The sequence below is a fragment of the Malaclemys terrapin genome, chromosome 12 (assembly GCF_027887155.1).
Source record: "Malaclemys terrapin pileata isolate rMalTer1 chromosome 12, rMalTer1.hap1, whole genome shotgun sequence".
Classification (NCBI taxonomy): Eukaryota; Metazoa; Chordata; order Testudines; family Emydidae; genus Malaclemys; species Malaclemys terrapin.
The window spans coordinates 16,116,306-16,136,774 of NC_071516.1; the positions used below are offsets into that span (position 1 = coordinate 16,116,306).

The 20,469-nt window shown below is 39.7% G+C and overlaps 2 protein-coding genes across 2 annotated transcripts; one reads left to right on the top strand and one right to left on the bottom strand.

Annotated features, from left to right (window-relative positions):
• Window positions 1-1,104: 1,104 nt before the first annotated feature.
• Window positions 1,105-2,775, bottom strand: MOCS3 (molybdenum cofactor synthesis 3). Its single transcript, XM_054045494.1, has one exon. The coding sequence runs from the start codon at window positions 2,707-2,709 to the stop codon at window positions 1,333-1,335; it is 1,377 nt and encodes a 458-aa protein (XP_053901469.1). The 5' UTR covers window positions 2,710-2,775; the 3' UTR covers window positions 1,105-1,332.
• Window positions 2,776-2,862: 87 nt separating this feature from the next.
• Window positions 2,863-19,907, top strand: DPM1 (dolichyl-phosphate mannosyltransferase subunit 1, catalytic). Its single transcript, XM_054045495.1, has 9 exons — window positions 2,863-3,048; window positions 4,191-4,290; window positions 6,549-6,582; window positions 9,134-9,210; window positions 9,323-9,348; window positions 10,970-11,065; window positions 13,603-13,671; window positions 13,919-14,033; window positions 19,430-19,907. Exons 1-9 carry the CDS (start codon window positions 2,945-2,947, stop codon window positions 19,532-19,534), a joined length of 726 nt encoding a protein of 241 aa, XP_053901470.1. The 5' UTR covers window positions 2,863-2,944; the 3' UTR covers window positions 19,535-19,907.
• The last annotated feature ends 562 nt before the right edge of the window (window positions 19,908-20,469 follow it).

A 20,469-nucleotide genomic window follows, 5' to 3' on the forward strand; every position in this document is an offset into this window, starting at 1 on the left:
CTAGAAGGGACATCAAGATGTCATCTAGTACATCCCCTCTACACTGAGGCAGGATTAAGTATACTTAGACCATCCCCTACAGGTGTTTTGGCTAACCTTGTTCTTAAAAATATCCAAGGATGGGGATTCCAGTCTCCCTAGGTAACCTGTTCCAGTGCTTAACTAGCCTTATAGAAAGTTTTTCTCAATATCCAACATAAATCCCCCTTGTTGCAAACTAAGCCTATTACTTCTTATCCTATCCTATTCAACTGATCACCATCCTCTTCACAACAATCTTTTACACATGTTTGAAGACTTATGTTCCCCCTCAGCCTTCTCTTCTCTAGGCTAACCATGCCCAGTTCTTTCAACCTTTCTTCATATGTAATGGTTTTTAAACATCTTATTGTTGTTGCGCTCCTCGGGACTCTCTCCAATGTGTCCATTGTTCTTAAAAGTTTGGCACCCAAAACTGGACACCATACTCTAGCTGAGGCCTCACGACTAAAGAGCACAGCAGAACAGTTACCTCCCATGTTTTACATAGGACATTCCTTTTGATACATCCCAGAATGGCAATTGTGTTTTTTGATACAGCATCACACAGTTGACTCATTCAATTTGTTATCCACTATAAACCCAGATCCTTTTCTGCTGTACTGCTGCCTAGCCAGTTATTTCCCCTTTTGTATGAATACAATTGATTTTTCCTTCTTAAGTGTAGTACTTTCAACTTGTCTTTATTGAATTTCATCTTGTTGTTTCAGACCAATTCTCCAATTTATCAAGATAATTTTGAATTCTAGTTCTGTTCTCTGAAGTGCTTGCAACGCCTTCCAGCTTCGTGTCATCTCACTGGTCTATCACTGATGCATCACCCTGGATGTTATCAATGGTGGAAGTGCTAGTGCAATTTTTACCACTGCACCCTTAAAGCTGTCACCATTGTTAGTATCAAGGAAGCTGAAATGATACTATACCAGCAATAGGTGAATTGGTAAAGATTTTCAAAGTGCATCAAGTGAGTTACTTTCAGGACCAGAATTGCTACTCAGTAGTTCCCACATCCATGTTCAATTCACTAGACCAAACTTCCACAATTCAAAACCAAAAAAACCTAAGTGTATTATTTCTTTTATACAAACATTTAGAATGTTAACAAAGAGAAATTAATTTCAAACATATACAGAATTTTTAGAAGTTAACATGGAAAGCACTTAATACATAACTTTGTGGTATCTTCTCCCCATTTTCTACATGCACAATAGTAGTTACTAAACCGAGCAGGTATAAAACTAGACCATTTAGCAGTAGAAATTTATGATAATTTTTATTCGGATATGTAAAATGTTAGTACTGGGGAAACGATGGATCGATTTTGCTAGCCCAAGCCATAAGCCCCCCTCTGATATCCTTAGCCAATATCGAACCAAGCTCTTTGTCAGACAACTCCTGTAAAACTCGCACAGCTTTCTGGGAGTCATTTCCTAGTTTGCAAACAACATATACTGGGAAAGCCATTTTGCCATTAGTTCTTTGCTTTTCTTCACATATTCTCTTTTCTAAAAATTTCAAACATTCTTCATTTTTTCCCTCTAGTTTACTTAAAGGAATATGGATAGAGTGTACAAGATAACAGATGTCCACTTCTACCTGTGGACGAACATCTACCAGTATATGAGGGACTTGCTCATCCAGTAGCTTTTTGTACTCCTCGACAGATATCCTTTGTTCACTTGGCAGTAGGCATAAAGTTCTACACTTGTCTGTTGCTGATGAACCACAGAATGCTTCATAATCCTGTAGGCTGGTCATAGTTGGTTTGTCACCACAAATGGCACAGTCTGGCTTCTTGGGTCTTAACTTGATGTTGCGAAATCTGCCTTCAAGGGCATCGAACATTAGCATGAACTGGTTGAAGGTAGAACCTATCCCTGAAGCTATCTTCAGCACCTCCAAGGCCTGGATGCACCCCATGATGCCTGGCACAACGCCCAGGACTCCCCCATCCGCACAGTTGGTCACTGTCTCCGGTGGAGGAGGCTTTGGGAAGAGACAACGGTAGCAGGGTCCCCCTTGGTAGTTGTACACGACCAGCTGCCCCTCCAGCCGGAGAGCACTGGCTGATACAAGCGGCTTCCTAGCGAGGACACAAGCATCACTGACCAGGTACCTGGTGGGGACGTTGTCTGAGCAGTCGGCCACCACGTCGTACTGCCGGACCAGCTCCAGGGCAGTGCTTGGGCTCAGGGCCAGGTGGTAGGGCACATACTGCACCGTGGAGTTCAGCTGCCGAAGGGTGGCAGCTGCAGACAGGGCCTTAGGCAGCCCTTCCCTAGCTTCCCCGTGCAGGACCTGCCGGTGCAGGTTGCTCATCTCCGCCACATCGTGATCTACCAGCCCCAAGCGGCCGATGCCGGCGGCCGCCAAATACTGGGCCAGGGGGCAGCCCAGCCCGCCGCAGCCCACCACCAGCACGGCGCAGCGGGACAGGCGCAGCTGCCCTCGCACTCCCAGCTCGGGAAGCACCAGCTGCCGGCTGTAGCGCAGGATCTCCGCCGGGCTCAGGGAGGCCCTCGCCTCCAAGGGGGGCAGCTCCGGCCCCGCCGCCGGCTCCTCAGCGGCCTCTCTCGCCAGGACCGCGGCCAGCTGCCCCTGCAGGGCGCGCAGCTCCTGTTCCCGCCGGTCTATCTCGGCCCGGAGCCTGGCCGCCTCGCTCAGAGCCATGAGCGGAGAGACGGGGCAAGCAACCCACGCCTAGCCCAGCCCGCAGAGCGCCGCGAGGTGAGGGACACTTCCGCTTCCGGTCCAACACCCTAACAGGTCCGGTGACAGCGGGGCTGCCCAGCCCGCCCCATTCCGCACACGTCGGTGCCACGCGCCGGGGGAGCTGCGCATTGGCTGCTTCATTCCCCGAGTGTAGTAACCGCTCCCCTAGTTCCGGGTGGTTTGTGGCCCCGCCATGGCCGCGGCTCGGGATAAGTACTCGGTGCTGCTGCCCACCTACAACGAGCGCGAGAACCTGCCGCTCATCGTCTGGCTGCTGGTGCGGAGCTTCCAAGAGAGGTACCCCGGGCCCGGCTTCCCCCGCCCACCCGGGCCTGACTCCGCGCCCCCGCACGGGCCCAGCCGGGCCGCGCCGCCGCTCACTACCTCCCCAGAACGGGGTTGCGTGGGCGCCGCGCTCAGCCGGGGTCCCTGCCCGCGGGAGCCTGCTGGACCCGGCGCCTCTGTGCGGGGATCCTCGCGGGGGCTGGACGTACGCTGGCAGAGTGCGGCCGCTCGCAGCAGGGACGGGCCCGCTCGCCGAGCTCCGGCCGTCGGGAGCGCTGCTGCGGTGTGAGCGGAACCTCTCTGAGGACATGGGCGCTCCGCGTTAGTAACCTCTCCAGCGTCACTTTTCACGGGGCTGCGGGGCCGTAGGGGAGGCTAGATTTTAACACGACTGTTTGTTTTGTGGTAGTGCCTAACACATGCCCCCATTGTGTGGGGGTCACACCTGTAGAACAAAACTGCGGTGCCTGCCCCAAGAAGCTCACAATTAAGTCGGGGGCTGCTTTTCGGAGCTCTTTGGCTTTTTATATAGTTACACACACACCCACCCCACACACAGATTTTTGAAAATCTGAGCATAAATATTCATATAACTAGTTGGTCCCTGTCCGTAAGAATTTATAAAGTACTAGCAATAACCTAGAGGGATAATAAAGCCCTTCATGGTGTGAAAATTCTAAAATCTTTCTGTTAGCAGTGGAAAGTGCTGTAACCAATTGTGCCTCTCCTCTAACAGTGAAGAGTTCCTTTTTTCCCCCCACTGTGACTATTTAGGGAAACAAAATTACAGTAAACAGAGTACAAATCTAGCATTTGTAATCACCCCTGCACCACTATGAGGAAAAATTACTAGATCAAGGGACCAATGATCATTTTAATATCCAGAGTCTTATAGGCTTGGGACTAGAAATGAGTCTTGTAGTAAGATGATGAACAGGCTGGTACTGTTTCAATTTGCTGTGAAGCAACTGCCACTTAAGATGCAAATAAAACAGGAATACATTAAAACATGTCTCTAAAAGCTGCAACTTTTTGTATTTCTAGCTGCTAGCAGACCATTCTGCATTTTGTTCTCCTGTTTCAAGCCTTTTGAAACAACATAGCTGCTGAAATTGGCTTTCCACATGTTCATTTCAAAATAATTGTCATTTCAGTGGAAGCAACTTTGAAATTATAGTCATAGATGATGGAAGCCCAGATGGGACACGGGAAGTTGCTGAACAGTTGGAAAAGATATATGGTTCAGATAAAATTGTGAGTGGTATGTTTTTTTTCTTTTTGCTTTTATTTTTTGTTGGATTGGGAAGTATTTAAAGTGGTTAGAATGGGGGATTAGAGTTGAGGCTTCTGAGTGCAAGACTTGGCTTTCTTTATATCCCTGAGCAATCTGTTTAACTTTTGTGACCCAGATTACCGTACCATAAAATCATAGAAGTGTAGGACTAGAAGAGATATTAAGAGGCCATGATGATAAATGGTGATGATAGTAATAATAGCAGCCTCACAGGGAATATTGTGAAGCCCCATGAATTTATGTTTACAAAGTGTTTTCAGTACTTTGTGCACATACTTCATTCTGGTCAAAGAAATTATGATGATTGTACTTGGCCTGTGGATATTTAAAAGGAAAGATGAGGAGTAGATAAAGCTGAATTTCACTTTCTTTGGCTGCAGGTGTGAGCAGCTATGCAGATGTATGTTAGTCTACTTTGCATAATTTACTTCATATTAATTAGTATATTTACTTAGAAGAACCTTCTAACAGGATTGTTAAGTGTTTTTGTTCTCTGTACTACTACAGAACAATAGCGTTTGAGTATTTAAAGATGCTTCATTTCAGCGATAAAAGCACATAAGCATACTATGGTCTGAGAACTAGAAGTTCAGCTTCATTGTGTTCTGAGCAACAAAAAATGTAATATGTTTTATATCCCTCTTCCCCCCCCCACCTCTGGGTCTATTAATTGGCAGTTGTAAATTTCATTTTCTGGGCTGAAGTTTAAGATTGTGTTAGTAAATTAAAATAATCTTTTTAAAGATTGTGTAAGGAGAAGTGTGTATATGGAGTTTGGAATTTTTTGTTGAATTTTCTATTGCTACTTTGTATAAAACAGTTATACCAAATGCAGGTCACTATTTGTCTCTAAGGCCCCGATCCTGCAGTTGGATCCACATGAGCTGACCCTTGATACAGTGTGGAGCCCCATATAATTCAGTGGAACTCCATGCAGGCATAGGCATCTGCTTACTCTGATCTAATGCCAGGAAAATGAGAGAGTATTTCTTTGCTTCCTGAAATTAATTGTGGGTAGTGAGCAAAATCAGTTCTGACTGATGCACAAAGGTCTGTATTTAAATAATTTGATGGTTCTTCCTATTTACTAGGTAGTAACTGTATCCTGGTCTGAGGAAACTCCATTTCTGAAGGTCAAGAAGTTTATAGCAAATGGATGCTGATGAATCTACTTTTGATTTTCTAAAATTGGCTGAGAAACAGAGGAGTTGAGATTCCTACACAGAGTCATACAAAGATTTTTGGGGAAAAGAAAAGAGAATGAAATAACCACTCTATAGAAGCTCTAATGATGACTAACTTTTTACAGAAGCTCTATCCTTGTCCTCCTTTGGTTTTCACACTAATGTTCATGATCTCACAGGCACGTATAATGTATCAGAAGAAGCCAACATTTTCAAATCAAGAAATCTAAAATTAGACTCCAAAGTCCATATTTGGTTCACCCTTTTCAATGAGCACCCACCAACTCTTATTAACGTCAGTGGGAATTTTGAGGTGCTCAACACTCTTGAAAATCAGACAGGAATCTAAATATGGAGTTGAGTGTCTAACGTTAGACTCTTTTTAAAAAAAAAAAAACACGTTGGCCTAGAAACCTAGACTTGTGAGGTGTCAGAGGGAGCTCAGCTTCTATGGGAGCTGAGAATGGTCAGCACAGAATCAAGGAGGTGGTAGGTCATCCAAATAAAATCTTACTGATGATTTTCAGTAAGATGAGTGACTATTAAGCTGAATTACACTTGTGTGTAAAAAGTGTATATCCAGTACTGACTATCTTAAGTCACTCCAAGAGTTTGCTCAGATATTACCTCTTAATATTTGTCACCCGACAAAATTGGTGGGGGGAAATTGTGTGTTCAGCTTTGTAAGAGGGTATTTCAAACAGTGGGTATTGGGGGAGGAGAGGCTTAAGAAAACAACCGGAATGATTTCCTTACATAGCAGTTCTTCAGTAAAATTTAAAATAGATTGGCTTTTAATCTAGTTTATATTTCCAGTTAATATAAATGTTTCCGTTGAACCTGTCTTTCCTTAGATGAATTTGATTCTCTGTAGTATCTAAATGTTTAAAGGAAAAGGATCTCTTTCAATATTGGTTCAGCATCTTGAGCTATGTAACGGTGGCATATCACTGAAAGTGAGAGAAACTGTAGTCTCAGCTAATATAACTTTATTAATTTATGGCCTAATCCCCTCCCCCCCAAATATCTTGCAGCTTCTAAGACCCAGAGCAAAAAAGCTGGGATTGGGTAAGTACTCATTAAGCTCCTGGTTTAGAGTAAAACTTCCTGCTATCTGTTTTGTTTGGGTTTTAGTTTTAACATTCCATAGGAGTCATAGTGGAACCCTCAGACAGAAATAAACGTTTTCATCAAGTAATTACAAGCAAACAAATGTGCAGTGATTTAAAAAACCACACACATTATATTATAGTGAACTTACAACAAGTTCCCCACAACCTCAAACCTGCAAATTGTGGTCTTGGCCAGTCTACATAGTAGCAGGAAAACAGTTACTATGCTCATCCTCCTTCCCCTGCTCCACCTACTTATTACGCAGTCGGGTCCTAAATTTAGACAAGTTGTCACTTGTACATGGGCAGACTGCTGTGCTCACATGGTACCCCGTTGACTCAGTGAAGTCACTAGGGTTCTGCGCAAGTGTTAACAGTCTACCCATGTGCAGCAAATTGCAGAACTGGGAACTTAATTTGTTAAGGACTTCAGAGCAGGGACTCTTTCCTACTATGTGTTTGTACAGTGCTTATTGTGGCTTGGATCAGTTTAACAGGACATGTTGGTACTACTGTAATTCAAATCATACATTTCCCTTGAGGATCCAGTCATGCAAGTGTTGAGCACTATCCTCCCCTATTAAGTTCAGTGTTATTTGAAGTCTTTTAGGCACATTACAAGAGTTGATTATCACATACCAGGATATAGTCCTAATTTCGGGGCCAATCCTGAACCACTGTAATCAATTCTAAGATTGCTGTGAATTTAAATGATCAAGATTGGGCCTTCTGTAACTCCACCATTGACTCATTACTACTACTCAAGGAATATGCAGACCATGTCTGTTTTTCATTGTTACTTAAAAAAAGGCAAAAATTAAGCATTTGATAATTTTCTTACTCAAGTGTAAACATTTATCACAAAACATACTGGGGAAAGATTAGTCTGTTTGGACTCAGGCCAGATTTCTTCACTTCCAATAATTGAAATGGAAAAAGCAATGGAACACAACTTACCTACTTGACTTAATGAAAATCAGTATTTGTCTCTTACTGAATCTCGACACTCCCACAAGCTGGTGAAGTATTTCGGGTTTCAGAGTAGCAGCCGTGTTAGTCTGTATCCGCAAAAAGAACAGGAGTACTTGTGGCACCTTAGAGACTAACAAATTTATTAGAGCATAAGCTTTCGTGGGCTACAGCCCACTTCTTCGGATGCATGGCATACCATGCATCCGAAGAAGTGGGCTGTAGTCCACGAAAGCTTATGCTCTAATAAATTTGTTAGTCTCTAAGGTGCCACAAGTACTCCTGTTCTTTTTGATGTATTTCAGGTGCCCTGTTTATTGAATATTGTGCAGTTAATCTACTTGTACTACAGGAAATGTTTAACTATGGTATGTGCCAATACCCAAAAGGGGAACAAAGTTCTAAGTCTTGATACTGAATTGTCTGTATTTAAATTCACCCTTTATATTCTCATTTAGATATGAGGCTCTAAGAAACTTAGGTATCTTTTTATTTTCTACCTAATTTTTATCCTGACCTTGGTTGTGATCCTCTGTTCTGTGTTTCAAAGAACAAAGTCCTATATTTATTTATATTTATTAAAATTGGCTTGGTTCAGGGTTTTTAATGCACCCTGTCTTTCCTGTAATAAGTTTATTTACTAGTTATATACACTACATGGATCAGTAACATTCCTGGCTTGTAATTTTGCAAACATTATGAGACAGAGACAAGAGATGAGCTGTTCATTAACTAGAAGTAGAATTCCCTGTGTAAATGCTTGATATGGGCACCAAGGTCCACATCTGGATGCATGCTTTTTAAAAACTGACATTTACATTTTGGAAAATTTCTAGGAGGACAGCAAAGTTAATCTGAGGTAATGAAGACCATGTGCCAGATTTTGATTTCAATTATGCCATTGTAGCGTTATTGGAAAAAGTGTGACCTTAAAACAGCATCACTGAGATCGGAAAGTGGCCGCCTTGAGGAGAAACTTGGATACCTTAACTTGTTCTGTCTTTTATTGATGAACTGATTCACATAATGTGGTTAAAACAAAAAAAATTAAATTGAGGAAGGAAAGATTTTTAGCTTGGGCATCAGATGGAGCATTTTCATAAATGTTGACTGACTGAACAAAATAGTAGTTAATAAGAAGAATCTTTAAGATCAGTGGTAACATTTTCAAAAGCAACTGAGTGACTTAGGTGCGCAAGTCTATTTTTGAGTATTTTAGGCACTGTGGAAAATCTTACCTGTATTGGCTATCCATTTACCAAGTGATGTTTTTCTGGTTATTTCTACTGCAGTGAAGTTTGTCCTGCAAAGTTTTACACTTTTGGAATCTAGTACCGAAATTATTGGAGAAACATTAATCTTCAAACATTAAGATGATTTTTCTATCCTATTTAAAACAAAAACAAAAAACTCAGGAGCATTTACTTAATCCGCTTTTGAAATATAATTTTGAGACGTTGTAGAAAGATTGAATCTGCTTAGAGACCTGTGTGCATGTTAAGATAGTGATGACATTATTTCTATGATGTCTTCACCAGGCACTGCGTATATTCATGGAATGCAGCATGCCACAGGGAATTTCATTATTATTATGGATGCGGACCTCTCGCACCATGTAAGTTTATATCTTGCGTGATCTTTTTTTTTTTTTTTGGTAAGTGTTTTTAATTAATTGTTACTGACTGTTTTTGTTTTTCTTCTTTTCCCACCCAACTGCCTGTTTTCAGCCAAAATTTATTCCAGAGTTCATCAGGTGGGTACCATTTTTAATATTTGGAGTATAACTTTTAAGCTGTTGAAGTTCTATGTTAACATTTGAATACCTTCCATTGCTGTATAGCTACCTCATTGAATCAAAAAGGCTGTTTCAAGGCTTAGCACCAACTGCAACAAGAAACATAGTCAGGGCAAGGATTTGGGTGGCTCTAATAAGACCCAAATATTTCTAAAGTACCAGTACCACAGACATTAATCCTTAACTCCAGCAAAACTCCCATAGACTTTAATTAAAGTTTTATTTGCTTAAGGACTACAAGAACATGTCTTTAAAGGAAGAAAGAATGTGTGACTAAGCACTTATGTTTCTCCTTTAACTGGTTCTACTTCGAAAAGTAACTTAGTACAAATGGGATCTTCTTACTCTACAGTTCTGCTTCATGTGTGCAGTTAGCATTAGAGATGCTGAATTGAATGACTAAATTAAGTTTTTTACTGCTTTGTATTCCTGTTGTCCCTGCAGGAGCCAGGATAGTGAAGAGAGAGAGAGAGTTGGATTCTAGTCCTGCTAGTGCATCATCACTAGATGTGTTTAATAAGTTACACCTTTGCAAACTAGTTAAAGGCGATGGGGTTGTATGGGTGTAATTGAGGTGGAATTTGGTTTCCAAGTGATGATGCACAAGAAGGAGAGATCCTAGGTTGATTTTTGCAGGGCTTCCAGTTTGAAGAAAAAACATTTTTTTACTTGCAAACTGAAGATATTTGATATGGAGTCACTGATAAACAATAATCATGAAACTCCTCAATGCAGTTATTAATTATCAGAGTAGAACCAGACTTTAAATTTTGTGAGATAGCTAGATAGAACAGTTATAGCTATTATTTATCGTTTTGAGAATAGAGGTATAGGTATAGTTAAAAGATCAGTCAAAACAATTAAAGACTAAAACTAGATTTTATTTTACAATAACAGTCCCTGAACAAAAGTTTTGTTTTCCAGAGTGAGTCAGTGATCTCTGTTAAAAGTTACAGTACCCAGTTACAAAATAGAGTTAACTCTCACTAATTATGGAACATTTTTTTTCTTAACATTTGAAGTTGTATCAAAAATAATCGCAAGCAAGTACCTTCAAAGTTAAGGGTGTCACTCTGTTTATAATTTTCCTCTTTCTGGGCTGTAATGCAGAAGATCTCAAACAATGGATTCCATATAATATCCTGCAGAGCTACGTACAGTGGGGGGTTCAGGATAGTGTCAGACTTATCTTTTAATTTCCTTGTTACTGTCAGTTTGTGGTGTTTAAATATTTTAATATGTATTTTTTAAAAAAATCTCCATTTTACATTGGAGTCTAATTTTTCTTTTGCCTTTTTAAAATAAGTAGGTCTAGATAAATTATTCATGAAGCAGTCTTTGAAGTTCTATGAGATAGATGGTAAAAAGCATCACAAGATGCTCTGAAATAGTCCTGCTTTATAAGAATGTAAAGAGAGTGGTTTAAAAAGGTATATAAATGTATAGTGCTTATAACCAACATAATTATTGCCTTCATGCCAACTTCTATCCCATCTTGTTTGAAGATCTATAAAATATAAATTTGTTTTAAACTGATACAATGACTTTTCATGTTTGAAATAAATTGTATTTCTTGAAGAAAGCAAAAAGAAGGTAACTTTGACATTGTGTCTGGAACTCGGTATAAAGGAAATGGAGGTGTGTATGGCTGGGATTTGAAAAGAAAAATAATCAGGTTAGTATTTTTACCTATATATTTGCAGATAAGAAAATTGCTGCTCAAATTTTTTTCAATAATTTCAAAGAAAAGCACTCTCAACCGATAAATCATCATGTCTTTCATCTCTGGGACTCCCCCTTCCCGGGAGTCTAAATTGCCGATCTGTGTGAACTGGACTAGATCTCAAATGACTAGGAAAGAATGTCCAGTGGTTAAGGCATTATAGCCTAGGACTTGGGAAACCCGGCCTTAATTCCCTGCTCCACCAGAGACTTGCCCAGGATCACACACAGAAAGTTACTGAGCCTCTCTGTTTCCCATTGTAAAATTAGGATAGCACTTCCCTGCCTCCCAAAGATGTTTAGAATAAAGACTGTGAGACACTAAGATAAAACAGTGATGCGGGGATGTATACAGGAGCGCCACCAGCTTTTTTGCCGCCCTAGGCAGCGGAAGGTCCCGCCCCCAAAACACCACCCCCGACAGAGGGGGCGGGAGGTCCCGCTGCCGCGGTCACCGACCCCCAAATGTTAGTGTCCTAGGCGACCGCCTCGGTTGCCTAATGCGTTGCGCCGGCCCTGGACGTATAAGTACTTTAAACAGAACAGTACTTCTCATCACAAAATCATATTTAATAATAGAATAGAAATTTGTATGCCTGGAAATTTTCTGGCTAAGAAAACATCAAGAAAAAACTTAACCATGTGATCTCTTTGGGGAAATTGGACTACTTAGGTCAGACTTGGAACACTACTGTGGGTAAATCTGCAGCGTATCAATTTGGGACAAGTTTTGGCCTTGCCACAAATAGAACAGTAGCTTCTATTTCCTATTTCCCTTCCTTGCCACAAATAGAACACTGCTGCATTTCTTCCAAGTTCATAGGTGTGTACCTTTACATTTAAAGACTGTGCTGGCCTTTCCCAGGGACAATAAACCACTCGATCTCCTTTTGGTTATAATATTGTCTTTCATTTATTAAGAATTATCTAACAAGTTTTCATGTTAAAATTAATTACCAGCATATAAACCATTCATTAGATCTTGCCAGAAAGGCTAATACAGTTCTAACTATGGACAGTTGGCAATCTTTTTTTCCCTAAAGAGAAGATAAAATAAAAATGCTATATATAAGTCACACATGAACATGGAGATCAGCTTCTGAATTCTGTGGTGGACTTGTAATCACTGAGGGCTGAATCAGCAGGGGTAGATTTTTCTTCCATATAAAATCTTGCTCTTCTCAAATTTGTCTAAGATCTGTTCACTCAAAGCAAGTCTGACTCAGTTGGTCCTCAAAAGAATTGGCATCAGAAGTCCTGGTAATCATTTTGAAAAGGCGTTGCCACCACACCTATTATGTTTAGGGTTCTTTTTATTTTAATGGCTATTTTATTTTTATGAGAGACGAAGGTGGGGAGGTAATATCTCTTATTGGACCAACTTCTGTTGCTGAGAGTGACAAGTTTTTGAGCTTACACAGAGGTCCTTTGTAAGCTTCAGGTGATGTGGGTGTTTTTTCCTCTTGGGTTTAAGTCAGACCCCACAGGAACTGATGAAGATAGAACAATCATTCTTAGATTGGAAACTGTGGTAGAGTTCAGGGTGATATAATATTGTAGCAGTGTTAAATCTGAAGAGAAGAGCTGCATTCTTTGAGAGGGACTGCTTGTTTGCTAGCTAATTGGATAAGGTAAAAACTAAATGGCAACCCCAAAGCAAGAGTTGGATACCTTAGAATAAATGGACTTTTTTTTTTGTACACTTCAAACAATTCACATCAGTCTATTCACTTATTAATAAGTTTCTGATAATTAAAAAAAAAAAAAATCAGAAATGGCAGGTTGAGTTATCCTCTTCTTCCTGCCAACCAAACCAGATTGACTAGAGCAAAAGCCTGGAGGAAGTGGAATGTACTGATTCTGTTCATATATTGGCTATATATAATTACTGTCTAGAGTCCAAAGTGTGCTTGGAGCTACAGAGTTATACATGAAGTCATGCCCCCTTACAGTTGTGAGACCTTAGGAATGACTTGCCCACAGTCACACCAGAAATCTTCCTGAGCCAGGATTTGAATACAGATCTTCTACATCTAAGTTCAATGTCCTGTCTGCTAGGCCATCATTCTCCTCCCCTTACAGGTGAACATGATCCAAGCAGAGGACTAATCTGTCTAAAATTATATTGCAAAATATTTTGTATTGCAATTTGTTTTACAATGCAGTATAATGTGTGGTTGTATACGATAGCAAATCTGGCTTTTTAAAACAGCATTTTGTTTCTTAAAGAATATTCAGTTATCTGTATATTCACTTCCAGTTGAAAAGTAAAATGTGTATTTACTGATCTAAATGTTTTTTACTTCAAATTCCACATTTATTAATCAAGTCTAGTGCAGTGAAAACCTATTTAGTTATATATCTTTCCATATAAAGTAATAAAAGCTTGCCTTTTTTATGTTAAAATGGTAAATTCTTTTGTGGAAACCCTGCTTGTGCTTTCTAAACTTTGTTTTGAGTGGTTATTGACATGCATATCCTCTTTGACAGTCGTGGTGCCAACTTTGTAACTCAAGTTTTGTTGAGACCAGGTGCATCAGATTTAACAGGAAGTTTCAGGTACATGACTCTTTTTTATAATTATGAAGTTGTATTAAAATTTTCTCAGTTGCTAGCCAAGTATACGTAGTGGGACTATGACATCCATTAGAGTAAAGAAAGATGGATTGGAGTCATAAAACTGTCTAGTGACTATTTTTAAACAGTTGTAATGTGGGTAGGCTGTAAGTACAATGCCTGTACATGTTATCTTTGTATCTGAAATCCAAAGTTTTGCCACAGGTTTCAATTTAATTTCAATTTACAGGTTATACAGAAAGGAGGTCTTGCAGAAACTAATGGAAAAATGTGTTTCTAAAGGATACGTCTTCCAGATGGAGATGATTGTTCGAGCTAGACAGTTAGGATACACTATTGGAGAGGTACAGTAAAAACATAGAAAATCACATTTCAATTTTATACTGTAAATGTGGGTATGGGCTATTACCCTGTTTCCCCGAAAATAAGACATCCTCCGAAAATAAGGCCTAATTACAGTTTTGCCTCTCGTTGTAATATAAGGCATCCCCCCGATAATAAGACCTCCCCGATAATAAGGCATCCACCGATAATAAGGCATTTTTCATTTCTGAAAAATAAGACATCCCCTGAAAATAAGACCTAGCGCATCTTTGGGAGCAAAAATTAATATAAGACACTGTCTTATTTTCGGGGAAACAGGGTAGAAGCAAAGAAACTGCCAAGCAAGAACTCATACGAAGTATCATTGAAGCTATAGGCTGGGATTCTCAAATAAGCCTAAGGGGGTTATGCACACAACTCTACTCCTCCAACATAATTAAATCCCACACTTGCAATCATAGCTGATATTTTTTGTCACCTTTGACTCACTTTTCAGACCTTCACCTCCTGCCTCCACTTGTCTCTCTGTGCAGGATCTTGCATAATTCTTCTAAGAGAAAATTGACAAAATATGATATGACCTTCTCTGTCCCCTTGGTTTGCTTTTCCTTCCCCTTCTGTAACTCTCTCTCTCCTCCTTCTCTCCTGTCAGATGCAGAAGTTTCTCATCTGCTCTCTTCCGTTCTCCTCTCCACTTGTCCAGGGTCCCCAACCCATCCCTATTCTTGATCTCCCTTGCACAAACTCCTAGCTTCCATTGTCCACTTGCTAAATTTTCAGATCTCTTTGTAGTTTCTCACGATTGGGAGGAGTTCTCTGAAATCATCCGCAAAGTTACCTCATTATCCTCCTTTAAAATCTCCTTAAAACTCTCCTTTGCCAGGATGCCTAAAAAATACTTAACAGTTAGGCTACTTATGCTGACCAATAATGTCGCCTTGTTTGCTTGTATTTCCCCCTTCTGTCTGTCTGCCTCCTGTCTTGTACTTAGATTGGGGCAGTGACAGTCTTGTGTTCTGAGTTTGTATAGTGCCTAGCACAATTGGGTCCTGGTCCATGGTTGAGGCTCCTAGGTGCTATGGTAATACAAAAATTAATGATGATAAATCCTCAAGCTCTAGGCACTCATGACACATTTTAAAATGTATAAATGAGATTTAAATCCTATATATTAGAACCATACAAATATTTGTTGTTTCTGACAGATTCTTCCTGGAAATGCTTATCTAGATACAGATCTTTAAGGCCCTGATTTTTCAGAAAAATTGGGCACATAGATGTGCATGCAGATTGGTTAATTGCAGATGCTAGGGTCTAAATTAGGCACGTTTGTGTGTATGTGTATGCCCACACCATTGCAGAATCTGCACACGAAGATTAGGATTTCAGTTCTGTGCATACTTTAAAATTCAGTAGTAGTCAAAGTTTTTCTTTTCATGGCCAAGTTATCATATTAAAGATAGTTGATATCTACCAACTCAAAAGAGAACGGTTGTGTGGTGTGAAGCAGAGTTGGCATATGCCATAGCTGGATGGTCTCCTATGCTTCTCTGTTTTATTTTGCTGCTCTTTTGTACCAGGTGTGAAATGCATTTCAGTGCACAGGATGCACATTCTGGTGGTATAAGGGTTACGGCTTTTGCACTATGTAAATCATCACCATTTAAAAATATGACATGCTCTTGAACAAGAAGGTGTAGTCCAGCAACAGTTTAGGAGGTAAATTCTAATTCTGTAGAGGAAATTGTGCCCTGAGATACTGTAATGTCGGATGGCTTGTGAATACAATATGTTCTCTTTTCACTGTTCATGGAATGCCATCCCGCTTTAAGCATCTCGCACTGACTTCCTCTCCAGCATGGAGTTACTGGTTTTTTTTTTTTTTTTTTTTTTCCTTCCTAGCCCAGCTAAATATAACTGTTGAGGTGCTTATCAATGTTATCAAAGGGATCCTAGTGAGAAAGCTGGGGGAGTTTGTTGGATGTCTTAGTTTATGTTCTCCTTTGGCTAGCTGTTCTTGTTGTGAGAAGTAGAACTGTATCTGCCAGATGATTGCCTTGGCCTCTCTTTTGGCATAGGCAGCTGTGCCTGGAGATGAGACATACTCAGTTCTGGCACAGTAACAAGGGTGTGGTGTGTATTTGTATTACACATGCCAGCTGATTTCTGATTGAAACTGCCAGTTGAGTGCAGATCCAATTTTTTTTATTTTATATGCTTCTGCAGAGTTAATTTTGTTGAATTTGGGCCCTGGAGTATTCTTTTCGAACACACACTTTTGTATTAGAATATTAAGAGTTCTTATAGAATTGTAGGACAGGAAGGAACCTCAATAGGTCATCTAGTCCAGTTGCCTGAACTGAGGCAGGACTAAGTATTATCTAGACCATCCCTGACTGTTGTTTGTTTAACCTGTTCTTAAAAAATCTCCAATGATGGAGATTCCACAACCTCCCTAGATAATTTGTTTCAGTGCTTAACTACCCTGACAGTCTAACCTAAGTCTCCCTTTGTTGCAATTTAAGCCCATTGCTTCTTGGCCTGTCCTCAGTGGATAAGGAGAATGATTTATCACCATCATCTTTACAACACACTTTTACGTACCTTGAAGACTATGTCCCCTCTCAGTCTTCTCTTTTACAGACTAAACAAACCCTATTTTTTCAATCTTTCCTCATAGGTCATGTTTTCTAGACCTTTAATCATTTTTGTTGTTCTCCTCTGGACTTTCTCCTATTTTGTCCACATCGTTCCCAAAGTGTGGTTCCCAGAACTGGACACAGGACTCCAGCTGAGGACTTATCAGTGCTTAGTAGAGTGGAAGAATTACTTCTTGTGTCTTGTTTACAACACTCCTGCTAGTACATTCTAGAATGATGTTTGCTTTTTTTTGAAACAGTATTTATTACATTTTGACTCTCATTTAGTGTGTGATCTGCTATATCCCCCCCCGATTCTTTTTGGCCATACTTCTTCCTAGGCAGTCATTTCCCATTGAGTATTCCTTCCTAAGTGTAGTACTTTGCATATATGCTTACTGAATTTCATCCTGTTTATTTCAGACCATTTCTCCAATTTGTCAAGATTATTTTGAATAGTAAATGTGTCCTCCAAAGTTCTTGTAACCCCTTCCAGCTTGGTATCATCCACAAACTTTTTAAGTGTACTCTTTACACCGTTATCCAAATTATTTATAAAGATATTGAATAGAACCACACACAGGACAGATCCCTACGAGACCTTACTCAATATGTGCTTCCAACTTGACTGTGAATCATGGAGAACTACTCTCACTGTTTTCCCACCAGTTGTGCACCCACTTTGATAGCTTCCCCTACACTATATTTCCCTAGTGTGCTTATGAGAATGTCATGTGAAACAGTATCAAAAGCCTTACTAAAGTCACGATGTATATCATATGCTGCTTCTCCCCATCCACAAGGGTTGTTACCCTGTCAAAGAAGGATGTTAGGTTGGTTTGATATGATTTGTTCTTGTTATCTTCTAGGTGTTACAGACTGATTATTTGTTCCATTATCTTTATGAATGCCAAAGTTAAGCTGGCTTGTCTATAATTCCTTGGTACTATATTTGCCCTTTTCAGTCCTCTGGGATCTCTCGCATCCTCCACAAGTTCTCAAAGAAAATTGCTAATGGCTCAGAATCTTTTCAGCTAGTTCCTTAAGTATTCTAGGATGTATTTTATTAGACCCTGCTGACTTGAAGACATCTAACTTGTCTAAATAATTCTTAACTTGTCCTTTCTCTACTTTCGCTTCAGATCCTATCCCAGTTACACAGATATTCACTATGTTAGTCATCCCATTGCTGCTAATCTTTTTGGAGAAAACTGAAACAAAAAAGCATTTAACACTTCTGCCATTGCTTCATTTTTTTCTATTGTTGTCGTTCCCTCCTCATTGAATAATGGGCCTACTTAGTCCTTGGTCTTCCTCTTGCTCTAATGTATTTATATCATTCTGGCAAAATAATGGACAGACGGAAGTACCTGGGAGAAGCATATGTTTATAAGCTTCATGAACAGCAAGTGAATTGGACAATAAGTTTGTATAACTGAAGGAACTAAAAATTCTGTATCTTAAGCAACTTTTTTTCTAAGAATAACATAAACCGCTTGTTGAAGAGCCATACACCCAAGTGGATGTTGCGTACCAAATGTGCATTGAATACGATTACTGTATCTGTTACGTCAGTGAAGTTGAGCAGAAGGCCACTTCATGATCCCCCTTTTGCCAATGGTGAGGAATTGATGTTGGAGCATCAAGCAAGTACTTGTTTAACTCTGCCACTTCCGGTTATGGCAGTCTCTGCCTAAACCACCCCAATGGACTTTTGCCTCACTGACCCAGTAGAAATTTAGAGAAGGAGGTTGGTTGGGACTTCACAGAATGTTGTGAGCCCTTGGGTGTCCATTTCACTGATTCTATCTTTGAGAACAGTTTGTTCAGAAAACTCAGTGGCTAACGATAGAGTAATATCTTTAGACCTGTCTCTAGGTGTGATCAGCCATACACTCTAGTATCTCAACCCTGAGGCACAGTTCAGACTGATGGGTAGAATAGTGATGATAAAGAAAGCAGCATGATCCCAGATATTTGCCCCATTTCCCTTACAAGCATGTTCTCACAGCTGTAGGGAAAGTGCTGCGCATTCCTCTAAGCCTTTCTCTCTGTTTCTGTGGCAGCTCTTAATGTAGTTATTCACGAGGGAAGCTCACTTAATCAGGGCTGTGAGCTCAGGCAGCAGCTCACAAACCCGAGTTGCTCTTTTCTTCTCCTTTTGCTCCTAAGGCACTAAACAATGAGAGCACAGGCAGCCCAGACACGTATGAGGCTGTTAATGGACATCCATCCTATGCAGCATGTAGCCTTCTGATGATGGATCAGAAAGGGATTAAAAAAAACAAAAGACAAATCCACACTAAAGGGGGAAAAAATGGAAGACAAAAAAAGCAGTACAGTGAGACCAGACACAACTATACCTAGCACAGCATTCAGGGACATCAGAAGATGGCATTCATCCACAAATCAGTTGCTAGGAGAGGCTCCAACAACAAAAGTTAGGAACCACCAATGCAGATTCTATCCATCTTTGTAGACTACAGGTGTTGTTGCTAAGTCTCTGCCAACCTGAGGAACCAGTCTTCTATTGTGGTCTCCATGTGGAAAAGCACAGTAGCTTTGCTAACACAACCAGCACACTACATATTTAAATCTGTAATAGTTTCACTTTTTTTAATGATAATATGCTGTGTTCTGAACATACCAATTGTGCTAAATGTAATATAAAATGCATAATAGATTTAAAGCTGTATTTTCTTTATATTAATTAAGTTAAATTCCTCAAATAATTAGAATAAATTGTTCTTGTGGTTTTTGTTGTTGTTTTTTAACAGGTTCCTATATCATTTGTGGACCGTGTCTATGGAGAATCTAAACTGGGAGGCAATGAAATAGTGTCTTTCTTAAAAGGACTGTTAACTTTGTTTGCAACTACATAAGAGCTTACCCTAAGTTAATTCTTATTTAAAATGCAACATTCTTATGAGTTAAATGTAATTTTTAAAACATATTCAGTTGTACAAGCTTGCTGCTTTGCCTAGTTACCAGGAGACCAATCACCTATTTGTGATTAAGTGAACCAACAATAATAAAGCAAATAAACTGTATCACCAGAATATTATTTTCAAATTAAATGAACTAGTGTATTTATGAACAATGTATACTAACGAAAACCCACGCAGTACTGTTTTTTGTATGAATAATGAAGTGTTAATAAATTAGACCACACTTCAGTTCTGGGCTATACATTTTTGTATCATGAGATCTTTCTCTTATGTGCATGAAAATTATAAAGTGTGCAAATTACCAAGATCCTACTGTATACAGAAAGCTGCATTTTTTCTAAATTATATTCTAACAAAATATTTTTGTCTTTATTCCAGACTAATACTGAAAATTTCAGTCAGACATACTGTGTTAAGAATAATACACAAATAAATTCAAATAATCTTTTGCATAAAGCTTGGTTGCATGCTTACATTATAAATGAATAATCTTATTCATGTTAAAGTTGACTTTTTTTTAAAAAAAAAAAGGGAAAGTAATGATGGAAAAAACAGGATTTCTTATCTTTGCCTTGTGGTTTGTAGATAATTGGGGTTTTATATATACTTGTACCAATAGCTGTCCCTCTTTTCCCCAACAAAAGTCTACATAGAATGTCAGACTATTTCTACAAAACTTACAGGGGAGCTGGAGAAAAGTAAGACTGTGTGTAAAATGACACAATGTTAGGTTGCTTAGGACTTGCCTAATACAAATGCTTACAGGGACTTGTTTTTTTGTAAACCTGCTATTAGACAGGAGGGATAGAAACAGAAGCTTCTTTAAAACAGAAATACAAAGATATACAAATGTGGACTACTCTAGTTTT